Genomic DNA, 10,141 nt, shown 5'->3' with positions numbered 1-10,141 from the left:
CAATTTAGAATACATCAGACCTTTATAGAATAAAACAAATACTTTTGAATACATTTTTTTTTTTTATTCAAATCCAGGACTAGTAATTATTTTATTTACCTTTTTGAAATGTCAGTGTACAAATAAGATAGGGGAAAAATACAAAAATAATAAAACAAATGTATAAATAAAATAAAGGTTAAAAATAGAGTCTACCAAGTCACACTGGGCAACTGCTGTCACTGCTTGACATGTCCTGTCAATTACCCATGGATCTTCACCGCCATGCCAATCCAGAGCTCTGTGGAAAACAACAACAACCAGCACCACAAAAAAAGGGAGCAGAAAAAGTGTGTGTGTGGGGGACCATCTATTGTGGTGAACCAGAATTTTTGCTATAAATATTTAGTTCTAAATTCGGTATTGGCAAAAGAAAAAAAAAAAAAACATTTAAATAGTTATTAGATAAGAGCTTAGTTAGCTTATAAATAATATGGCTGTATTTTTATTTTATTTTCAAAATTTTCATTTGATTACAGTATGACGCTGGTTAAAAACACAAAAGGCAACAAGTTATTCTGCTATTAGTGTTTTATTTTGTGCATCCAGCATTTCCAAAAAAAAATCCAAATGCATACCGGTGCCCTGGCGCTGTGAAGAGGCCAAAACCGCCTTCCCCATTTTCACTGGATTAATTAAATTGGAACGTACGCCTTTTGGAAACAGCATTAATTATTATTTACAATTCAATAAACGCTGTGATTGTGGGTAGCAAAGGCTTTCATCTCTCCAGGAGGCACCGTCCTCCCTTTCCTAACCTCAGCCGCCTCTCAGGTAACCGTGCAGAAAATGAGATTTCTGAATGAACAAGAGGATGTGCAACAACATATGCACCCTTTTAATGAGCCAAACCGAGAGAGTAAAGGGAGTTTAAAAAAAAAAAGAAGTGACATTTGTCTGTTCCAAAGCCAAACTAAGAGTACTTCGCATTTCCTTATTTTATTTGAAACATTTCACCAAAGAATGTCAAGTTAATAATGTCTATCCAATAAGACGAATGATGTTTGAAAGAATCAGAAAGGTGATGCGAGTGCAGTAAGTCCGAGGAGAATGAGAGAGCAAGAAAGAGAGAGAGAGATGTGATTTCACAGGTAATCTCATTCTGATGTCACGGCTGATTGAGAGCAATAAAGAGGAAAATCATATCAGGAATGGCAGAACAGAAAACATCATGAGGATAAATGTGAAAACTCGCCAATTATATAATGAGAAATAAAAAAATGCACTCAAAGACACAAACACAAAAGAAATCACAAACAAAAACAAATAAAGGATGAACTGTTTGGAAAAGCAGCAGGTCTGAGAACAAATGTGCGTTAGAGAACTGTGCACTATTATTACTGAGGTTTGCTATGTAGTACAGATACTCCTGGCCAATGGGAATCTGCTGTCAGTGGCTCTTATAATACAGAAGTGCTGCTCTTGCATAGTACCGTCACTCTAGAGGGGACGCAACTCAACTAATACATTCAATTTTTATTTCAAAAATAGAACAAATTAATGATACATTAATAATAATGATTAATTATAAACATTTTCATGCATAATAAAACTTTTTTTCTCTTTGATTAATCTGATTAGATATATATGAATACAAACAAGGAGATTCACACTGAAGACAGTTATTCATTTTGATAATAATCATCATTTTATAGTTACTATACCCCTATTTTAATTGTCATCAATTGCTTTCCTTCATATCGTTCCAAACAGACTTTTGGGAAGGCTTTTTTTGATGGTCCCTATTGCACATTGTGTTGACTAGAAGCTGCAATGCAAATGCAACTACATGCCAATTAATTCTCATTTGAGTATAAGTAGACTGTCTGCTTCATATCTGCTGATACAGCTCCTTCAACAGACTGACTATAAGACACTTTGCAAGTACATGTCAACTTGCACTAACCCTAACCTCAACCTCACAGTCTACTTATAATCTAATGAGAATTAGTTGGCATGCAGATGCAACGTAACTTCAGTTCAACAAAATGCATGAAAGGGAACATCAAAATAAAGTGATAACGACTTTTGTTCATATTCAGAATACAAATGTAGATTTTCAACAAAATATAAATGTCTAAAAGTCTGTATTCACTTTAAATGATGAACTCTATATGAACTCTATGTGATTTAATTCAGGTTTTTATCCACATATATACTCTGATGACTTAACGTAAACAGAAGCAGAACCTGCTTTGTGTATGAGAGATCTCCTCGTTAGTTCTTCAGGAAGCTAAAATGTAACATGTGACAAAGGACATTGGTTCTCACATCGTTTACAGTGACCGAATTTGAATACTATAGCTAGTTGATGATTGTAAAAGCCTGGAATTAATCAAATAATCATATTAAACTTCCAGTAGTGCATAGAATTTAAATGGATGGTCTCTCAAGTTCTGAAGATGAGTACATATCTTCAGGAATTGGAACAAAAGAAGAGGACGAATGAATGAAAGATTCATTTTAGAGTGAACAAACCTTTAAGGAATTAGATATATTGCAAAAGAAGCTAAAAAAATATGGAGTAAAATGTGTCTGGATACAGAAAATATGAATTATATATGACACATCTGAACTGCTCAAGTGAAAATATGCACATCAGAGCTCTTTAAAGAGCAGCAAAGCCGTTTTAAAGAGTAATAACTGTACTGTTTATGACATAAAAAAGTCGAGCGCTTAGCCCAAAGGTCATGCTAAACTGTCTGGTAATTAGCTGCTTAATAAAAAAAAAAAAAAAAAAAAAAAAACAGCGGCAGACCTTCATCCTGGCCCTGACCGGCACAAAGACTCGCACTTCTGTGGACAACAAGTCTGTTGTTGGAGGTAAAAGGGCAGAGGAGACGGATGGGAAAGGTTAATTGTTAAGACTTTTCATATATATATGTGTGTGTGTGTGTGTGTGTGTGTGTGTGTGTGTGTGCTCATAACCTGCCGGCATTTATTAGCAAAAGGTGACTGTGAGCTTTGTGTTTCGTTTTTGTGTCCGTGTCACCGCAGCGACTACAGAGGTCAAACCCAAGAGGTGATGTCATCATAGGGCACGCAGGCGGGCGAGCAAGGCCTCGACGTCGCTGTCACCATTGGATGAGCAAAGCATGGGAGTTTGCTCTTTTTCCTTCTCTCGCTCTTTGGCTTTTTCTTTCTCTCTCTCAGGCCGGTGGGTCGGCTTGTGGGCTGCAGACGGATGGGGTTCGCTCTCGTAATGAGGCTCCTTGGCAGTGGGTGCTCGTGTCGAGTTTAAATTGATATTCTGCCGCGACCGTGACCTTTGCAGAGATGCCTTCATGTTTTCTGCAGGAAGGATAGGAGAGAGAAAAAAACAGGTAAAACGTTTATACAAGTTAGCGGTTAGCACTGCTTTTTCATGATCGATTCTTGAATTGTTTGATTCCATTTTTTTACATTTATTTATTTATTTAAAAAAAAAAAAAAAATATATATATATATATATTTATATATATATATATATATACACACACACACACATATATATATATATATATATATATATATATATATATATATATAAACTTTCTGAAACTAAACAAGAATAAAAATACAACCCAAAAACAGTAGACAGGCTGAATAAAAATGCAAAATCACTCTTTGTTAGTCCATGGAGCTTATAGAACAGCAGGAGTTTGCTTGGTTAGTGCTGTAAACAAAGCAGCTGCGCTGATAATGAATATGCATTACAAGATCTAAAAGAAAAGTTCCCCTTATAGATGCTTTAATAAAACTCTCACCCAAAATTCAGTATCAAGACTTCCAGTATTTCTGACAGGGTGTTGTTGTAAAATAAATAAATGAGAACCCAGTCCAGAAGACTTAATCAAGCAGAATGTCTTCATTGAGACGTGTTGGTCAGTCTGCAGTCATACAGCGTTTTCAAGAAGTCCACAAGTACAGGCCTACAGGAGTCTCTTGCAAGACAATTGCAAGTCTAATCTGAGACAAAGATGTCCTGTCTATAATATGTTTTTAGGAGGTGGACATGTCTGAACAAAGCATGTGAATGAAGTATTGAAGTCAGCAAGATAAACTGCATTTTCCAGCCCTGATCTCATTGACATACAGTAATAGTGCACAAGCACATGTAAAGGCGTAAGAAACCTGCCCAGCTACTGACCACACAATTTTATCAACAAAAGACTTTCTTTAGCCTGAATGAATTCACAAAAACCTGCCTGGTAATCAGAAAGTGCATGAAGACAAAGGTTTAAAAGTCTCCTAGACTTGGCCTGCGATAGTTTTCAATGAAATGACAATTCTAAAAACCCAAGAATTGAACGTTTCAGTTAAATAAATATCACTGTTAATGTGAAACTGGATTATATAAATGTATATTTCCACAAGGGACACTGAACTTCTACCGGTGTAATTATTAAATACAATCATAACCCACACATAAATACACAACAGCACAGGTATATTGAAACAAACACATGAATAGTTCAGGGGTTCTCAACTGGTTTGGCCATGGGACGCACATTTTTACATCATAAAGTCGCGACCCAAATTTTTAGGAACTATAATACAATTTTAGGAATTATAATTAATTTGTATTTATTTGTTAACATACACAAGTAGTGACCGATAAATCATAAGAAAATCACCAAGACTTACAAATAAACAATATTTTATTGGTGTCATTTAACAAAATGTATAAAATTACAGAAATATTACAGTCCATACTTTACATATTCAGGTTCGTACTTGCTCTTTGACGTATTTGTTGCTATAATTGAATGAAATTTCACAAGTCAAACGGTAGGGTTTTCATTCAAATAAAAGTCAAAAGTTAAAAAATAAACTTTTGTTGTTTTTTTTTTTTTTACCACACACTTTGCGACCCACTGAAAATGTTTCCACGACCCACTTTTGGGTTGCGACCCACCAGTTGAGAAACACTGGTATAGTGTATTCAAAATGCTTCAATATATATACACATTTAAAGTCAGAATTATTAGATCTACTGTAAAAAAAATTATATATATTTACCAAAATGTATTTGGTACGTTTACAAAATTTACAAGCAATTTTTCACATTATTTCCTATAATATTTTTTCTTCTTCTGGAGAAAGTCTTATTTGTTTTATTTTGGGTAGAATAAAAACAGGTTTTAATTTTTAACAACCAGTTTAAGGTCAATATTATTAGCCCCCTTATATATATTTTTTGATAGTTTACAGAACAAACCATTGTTATACAATAATTTGCCTAATTACCCTAAATTGCCTAATTAATCTAGTTAAGCCGTTAAGTTGCACTGAATACTAGTTTCTTGAAAAGAAATCTAGTCAAATATTATGTATTGTCATCATGGGAAAGAGAAAAGAAATCAGTTATCAGAAATGAGTTATTAAAACTATTATGATTAGAAATGTGTTGGAAAAAAATCTTCTTTCCATTATTCAGAAATTGGGGGCTAATAATCTAGGAGGGCTTATAATTCTGACTTCAACTGTATTTCTGTAATATATCCTGCTCACTTTTTCCAATTCTGAAATGCTCAAAACCATAAGCGATCAAACACTGAAGTCTCATCAGCACTGCTTTTTTTTTATTTAAAGCTAAAAACAAACAGAATTGTAAAATATAAACTATGAAGGTCAATATTTGTTAAATTTACTATGGAGAATGTGGATGTTTGGTCATTTTCATGTGGCATCTGAGCTGCCAGCCAAATGCCTGTTGGTACATCTGTGCTCTGACTTTGTTTACACAATTTGTGCTTAAAAATCATTTCAGTGTGGTTTGTATGCAAGTCCAGAGAGAGAGATTGGCTAACTAGACTGTATCTTCAGTTGGCAGCTCTTTGAGGCCGGGCACTGAAGTCATCAAAGAAATGAGAGAGGAAAATGAGAAGTAAAACAGCATGACAACACATCAGACATCAGAAAGCCCACATGTGAACGCTGGCTCACCTCTTACCCTGTTCTACCTCTTCTAGGTTTTCCAGCATTAAATCTTAGATGTGTGATGGTGGGAAGCTGTCACACTGACTTAATGCTCTGCACTGCTTGACTAACCCTGCACATCTACCTGAACAACATACAGACATGACCTCTGACCATCACTCTCTTACTACAAGAAATACCAGGAGTCTTGGTTGGACATCACATTAAGTCTTAAAAAAAGATTTTATTTTAAATATCTACAAATCGCAAAATGAGTTCATATGTTCATATGAACTCTTTCCCTGCCACTGACCATACATCAACTGAGAGACAAAGCATCCCTACCATTGGTGGGATTTTATAGCAAGCTGTGTTCTAGTTATATTGCCAGTGCTATCTCATGGCAATTCTTTTTGATTTAGTGGATAATTCTAATGAAATTATATGATCTAATTTGTAGAATTTAGTAAGATTTGCTTATCTTCCTAAAAGAGTTACAGAACTTCTGAGTCTCTTGAGTATGAAACACAAGTCAAGTACAACTCATTTCACATGTAAAAAGATTTATAGAACTAGCTTCAACTATCCAACTATTCCTGTCACAGAGAAGTGGTTTGTCCACATTACCCTGGATAAAGTTATAAATGTGTTTACACACACATGCACACACAATTTGAAAATGCACTAAATTCTCTTTGAAAATAAAAATCACATTTGGTGAATATCATAAATGCAGCTTTAAAAAAAATGCTAGTAGGAAATGTACACACAGTTGAGGTCATAATTATTAGCTCCACTGTTTATTTTTCCCCCAACTTCAGTTTAATGAAGAGGAGATTTTTCCAACACATTTATAAACATAATGGTATTAATAACTCAATAATGATGACAGTAAATAAAATTTTACTAGATATTTTTCAAAATACTGTAATTCAGCTTATAGTGACATTTAAAGGCTTTACTGGGTTAATTAGGTTAACTAGGCAGGCTAGGGTAATTGGGCAAAGAATTGTGTAATGATGGTTTGTTCTGTAGACCATTGAAAAAGATATAGCTTAAAAGGGCTGATAATTTTGACCTTAAAATAGTTTTTAAAAAATTACAATTCTGCTTTTATTCTAGCCAAAATACAACAAATAAGACTTTTCCCAGAAGAAAAAATATTATCAGACATACTGTGAAAATTTCCTTTTATTTGAGAAATACTTCAAAAAATAAATCAAAAAATCAAAAAGGGGCTAATAATTCTGAGTTCAGCTACATATATATATATATATATATATATATATATATATATATATATATATATATATATATATATATATATATATATATATATATATATATATATATATATATAAAATTTGGGAAGATGACGTAGTGCCTGAATTCGTGATTGATCAACTAAAATCAAGTATTCCAGAAAACCATGTAATAATGATTAATAATGAATGAAGGTCAATTAATAAAATACATGACACACAACTTTTGTGTTCACTGTATATACTGTGAAATACAGTATTTTCATTATCGGACACTTTACTACTTTACTGAAACAAGTTCAGCCACAAATCTATCACAGTAAACTGAAAAAAAAAATCTATTCGTTTTACAGGAACTGTATAAAAATCAGTGCATAAAATAAAGAAATATAAAAAATGAATATGAATAATTCAGAAAAAAATAACTTATTTTTAAAAGTAAAATCCGCAAACATTTTTTAAAAATAAAATGGTGTGTTAAGTGTTAGGCAAAGCTAGCGGGCATTTTTTTTTTCCTTCACTTTGTCAATTGATGAAGTTTTTTTTTTCCCTGCCACTGGCTTGCTTGGATCAGGACTTGTGGAGCTGGGCTTTGGTGGATTTGCTCTTCAGTGTTTGAACTTTCAGTAGTGAAATTTAAACCACACTGAATTGAACTAAACTAAAGCGAACTTCAACTCTGAAATCTGGATTTTACTAGAACCATGTTAAGCTGCTTTGACACAATCTACATTGTAAAAAGCGCTATATAAATCAACATGAATTGAATTGAATCAAATAAGTCTCATTTTAAAAGATATTATCGGAAAGATTTATAGTTTTAAATACTAGCCGATACCAATGCTAGAATTTTTGCACTCTTGGCCAGTATTACCGATACTAGTGTCGCTGTCAGAACAACCCTAGAAATCATTTTCTGAGATTTATCATCAGTATTGTACTAACTATATAAATATCTAAATAAATTTTAAAATAAGAACCACTGAGTTTTACTTGTAACTTAATCTTTTCTTGATTTTCACACATAGTTGAAACTTCGAGATGAATGTGCTGGAGCAAAAATCTTCAGGTAAAGGACTGCACACCATTTAGACCTTAGAGCAGAAAATTAGCATAGGGATGTATACGTTTTCATACAGAGAAAAATAAATGAATAAATAAAGAATAACAAATAACAATAATAATGATTTCCATTTTCAGCTGACCTTGCTTTGACCTGTGCGCCTGCAAGTTTTTGTTGTTGGTTCTGAACTGAGCTGTTTTATCATCATATCAGTGGCGATTACTGCAGCGGCTCGGCTCACTGATGACAGCATATATTACAAGCACAGCGCAAAAAACCACTCCAGCATTACAAACAGAGCCTCAGCAAGACTTCAGCGCAGCAGCGAGCGACAGAGTGATGTATGAGTGCTTTAAACAAGGACAATCTCTACAAACAAGAAAGGATGGAGAACGAGCGAAAGAGAGAGAGAAGAAAAGAGCCAGCGATAAACTTCCACAGCAAAGCAAAAATACTACAATAAAGGAGCCTACAGACGTGATGGTTTCTTCATCAAACAAACTTCTCAGTGGATATGCTCAAGCGCAGCTCTTTTTGTATCTGCTTATAACAGCTTGTAAAGGCATCTTCAACACATCACATCGTTTACATACAGCTGGAAGACTATGATAGCTAAATAAATGTGAATTATCTGTAGACGACGTGAATTATTTCTGCATGACGGAATGAAAGGGTGTGAGACTGCAATAGTTTGTCTGTGAGTTTAAGATTTTCAGGAATTTAGGCAGACAATTTGGCCTAATTTAGAAATAAAATACACATTTTTGGCCTGAGGGGGGAAATTTGATCACATAAAAAATAAGTCTCTTACAGCAAGACATTGAATTAATAATTTATTATTTACAGAAAATGAAGAAGACATAAGTAAAATAAACTAAAATAGTTCAGAAGTTTGAGGTTTTTAGTCTGATACTCATATGGACTGTATTTACATTATCCAAAATACAGTTTTAAAAATGTTATTGCTATTTTAAATAAACAGTTTTCTGTTTTAACACATTTTAGAATTTTCAGCATCATTACTCTATTTTTCATTGAAAATATCAGTCATTAACACAAAAACATTAAAGAAATGCTAAAGAAATTGTGCAAAGTGCACTAAAGATCAGAGAAACTGGAGGATGTAGTAAGATTCTGTATGGGTAAATGCTCTCTAATCTCTTTTTGAGTTTTCTTTATGAGAAAAATGTATTACATAATGAGTTCTTCTTCATTTTCATTTATTTTATCTCAATAAAATGGTAGATTTGTGATTTATTTGTTGGAATGAAAAACAAAAAACGATTACTAATAATTAATTCAAGATTAATTTTCTTCACTAATTTTCAAAAAACAAACACAAAAAAACTATACATTGTTTATTGTTCCTAAGAAGAGCATTCCCAGATGTGCTAACACTTTACATACATTTGTCTTATTTGAGGAATTGAATGAGACTTGGGCAAACAAGTTCTGCGTTTTCTTTCTTTTTTTTTTTCTCCACTTGGTAGATTGGTAGAATGGTAGATTTGTAATTATTTTTTGAAGGATAAAGTTTTATATTGATTAATTTTGATTATATTGATTAATTAATTTGAGGTTAGATTTCCCAAACTTCTTCACTCAAAAAAAAAAAAAAAAAAAAAATACATTGTATATATCACCCCTAAAAGGGCATTCACTGATGTGCTACAATACTTTTACAAGATTTGCCTAATTTAAGACATTGAATGAGACTTAGAGCTGGGCAAACTGAGGTTGCAGAAAGCATGTTTTTGAGAAAAAATGTATTTCATATCAAGTTCTTCCTCGTTTTTATTCGTTTACTTCAGTGAAATGGTAGATTTCTTTTCAAAAAAAAGAAATGATTATAATCCTTTTTCCCAGTTTTTTAATG

General features: G+C 33.1%; 1 protein-coding gene across 5 annotated transcripts in view; it reads right to left on the bottom strand.

The window, feature by feature from the left end:
- Positions 1–959: 959 nt before the first annotated feature.
- diaph3 (diaphanous-related formin 3) overlaps positions 960–10,141 on the bottom strand; it is a 478,885-nt gene continuing 469,703 nt past the window's right edge. For 4 of the 5 annotated variants that reach the window (XM_087272225.1, XM_087272219.1, XM_087272221.1 and 1 more), the window contains one exon: positions 960–3,330. In XM_087272225.1, the coding sequence (XP_087128351.1) occupies positions 3,071–3,330 (260 nt within the window). In that variant the 3' untranslated portion in view covers positions 960–3,070. 5 annotated transcript variants of the gene reach the window in all.

The sequence above is a fragment of the Danio rerio genome, chromosome 11, assembly GCF_052040795.2.
Source record: "Danio rerio strain M-AB ecotype USA chromosome 11, GRCz13ab, whole genome shotgun sequence".
NCBI classification, from domain to species: Eukaryota; Metazoa; Chordata; class Actinopteri; order Cypriniformes; family Danionidae; genus Danio; species Danio rerio.
Note: the sequence above shows the minus strand (reverse complement) of the source record. Positions and strands in the feature narration are given on the sequence as shown.